Source organism: Neopelma chrysocephalum, unplaced genomic scaffold (genome assembly GCF_003984885.1).
Source record: "Neopelma chrysocephalum unplaced genomic scaffold, ASM398488v2 Primary Assembly neopelma1_328, whole genome shotgun sequence".
Classification (NCBI taxonomy): domain Eukaryota; kingdom Metazoa; phylum Chordata; class Aves; order Passeriformes; family Pipridae; genus Neopelma; species Neopelma chrysocephalum.
The window spans coordinates 8880-11248 of record NW_020897991.1 but is presented as its reverse complement, the minus strand read 5'-3'; the positions used below and the strand labels follow the sequence as shown (position 1 = coordinate 11248).

The 2369-nt window shown below is 52.3% G+C and overlaps 1 protein-coding gene across 1 annotated transcript in view; it reads left to right on the top strand.

Annotated features, from left to right (window-relative positions):
* BRD4 (bromodomain containing 4) overlaps positions 1-2369 on the top strand; it is a 21757-nt gene that overhangs the window by 11204 nt on the left and 8184 nt on the right. Inside the window, exons 5-6 of the mRNA XM_027705382.1 lie at positions 161-298; positions 1904-2039. Coding sequence (XP_027561183.1) covers positions 161-298; positions 1904-2039 — 274 coding nt within the window. The remainder of the gene's footprint in view (positions 1-160; positions 299-1903; positions 2040-2369) is intronic.

The window sequence follows — 2369 nt, the reverse complement described above, 5'->3', positions numbered from 1 at the left end:
GTGATGTGATGGTTGGATTTGGTGATGTGATGGTTGGATTTGGTGATCTGATGATTGGATCCAGGTGAATCCAGGGATAAGAGAGATCCAGAGGAACCTCAACCCTTTGGAATTTTCCTTCCAGGCTGATTTTTGTCCCTTTTTCCCCCCTTTTTCCCAGGATTATTACAAGATCATCAAAACCCCGATGGACATGGGAACAATCAAGAAGCGCTTGGAGAACAATTACTACTGGAACGCCCAGGAATGTATCCAGGATTTCAACACCATGTTTACAAACTGCTACATCTACAACAAGGTACCCACAGAGGGCTTGAATCCACCTTTTCCCAATGGGAATTTCCCTTGGAAGGAGCCTCTGCCGAGCTCGGCTCCCTTGGGAATACACTCCGGATTCAACGGGCGGGATCCCGGTTTCCCCTCGCCCTTCCCTCCCCTTGGAATTCCCAGCAACCACTTCAGGCCACACGTGGATTATTCCCATTTTTTTCGCCCCCTTGGAAGGGATATTTGAAGGTTTTCTTGGAGTTTGACTTGGAGCAGGGCCAAGAATGTTGTCGGATCCTCCCGGAGTCGCTTCCGGCCTTCGCTTTTCCCGCAGATTTGTTGGGAAACCGAGTTGGGTCCGGTTTGGGAGTCTGCAGGGAAAAGGCAGGGATCTATGGAATGTTGAGGTTGTTGTGGATCTGCAGCCTCCTCCAGGAAAATTCCCTGCAGGCAGTGAAGAGAGGAAAATCCCAAAGGGATTGTGTGGGAAAGAGAGGAAAATCCCGAAGGGATTGTGTGGGAAACAGAGGAAAATCCCAAAGGGATTTGTAGGAAAGAGAGGAAAATCCCAAAGGGATTGTGTGGGAAAGAGAGGAAAATCCCAAAGGGATTGAGGGGAAATAGAGGAAAATCCCAAAGGGACTGTGGGAAATAGAGGAAAATCCCTCTTTTCCCTCTTTTCCCTCTCCCGCTTGGAAAAGCACCTCTGACACGGGCAGGGCCCTGTGTTGGGTCGTTCTCCATCCCTGCCCATTCCCTGCTTTTCCCTAAAAATCCCTGGGAGTTGAGGGTTCCTCGCTCTCCATCCCTGCCCATTCCCTGCTTTTCCCTGGGAGTTGAGGGTTTGGATTCCTCGCTCTCCATCCCTGCCCATTCCCTGCTTTTCCCTATAAATTCCTGGGAGTTGAGGGTTCAGATTCCTCGTTCTCCATCCCTGCCCATTCCCTGCTTTTCCCTATAAATCCCGGGGAGTTGAGGGTTTGGATTCCTCGTTCTCCATCCCTGCCCATTCCCTGCTTTTCCCTATAAATCCCTGGGAGTTGAGGGTTCAGATTCCTTGGAGCCGCTCCCGTGGGCCTTTTTCCCCCAGGAATTCCCGTCTGGAATTTCCCTCCTGTCCTGATTCCCGCTCTCTCCCTGTGTCCCGCAGCCAGGGGATGACATCGTCTTAGGAAGTCAGTAGGGAAAAGCCAGGGATCTATGGAATGTTGAGGTTGTTGTGGATCCACAGCCTCCTCCAGGAAAATTCCCTGTAGGCAGCAAAGAGAGGAAAATCCCAAAGGGATTGTGTGGGAAAGAGAGGAAAATTGTGTGGGAAATAGAGGAAAATCCCAAAGGAATTGTGTGGGAAAGAGAGGAAAATCCCAATAGAGGAAAATCCCAAAGTGATTGAGGGGAAAGAGAGGAAAATCCCTCTTTTCCCTCTCCCACTTGGAAAAGCGCCTCTGGCACAGACAGAACAACTCTGTGTTGGGTCGTTCCCCATCCCTGCCCATTCCCTGCTTTTCCCTATAAAACCTTGGGAGTCAAGGGTTCGGATCCCTCGGAGCCGCTCCCATGAGCCTTTTACCCTTGAAAATTCCCACCTGGAAGTTCCCTCCCGTCCTGATTCCCGCTCTCTCCCTGTGTCCCTCAGCCAGGGGATGACATCGTCTTAATGGCCGAGGCTCTGGAGAAGCTTTTCCTGCAGAAGATCTCGGAGATGAGCCAGGAGGAGACGGAAATCGTCATCGCCCAGACCAAGGGACGGGGCCGCGCGCGCAAGGAAGCAGGTACGGACATTCCCACGGAATTCCGGGCGGGAATGCTGGGCCCTGCCAGCCCTGGGATTGGGGTCGCTCTCCCTTCCGCTGGAGGGGTTAATTGGGGCGTTAATTAAACCCCGGGATGTTAATTGGGGCGTTAATTAAACCTGAGCGTCGTTCCTTGGGATGTTTCTTTGGAAGTGGGGTGGGAAGTGGGATGGGCACGTGGGAATTGGGATGGGTGGGATGGGCACGTGGGAATTGGGATGGACACGTGGGAATCAGGAGGGGCACGTGGGAAGCTCCCCATCCTTGGAAAGGGGATCCTGCCCATTCCCACCCCTCATTTATTAATTA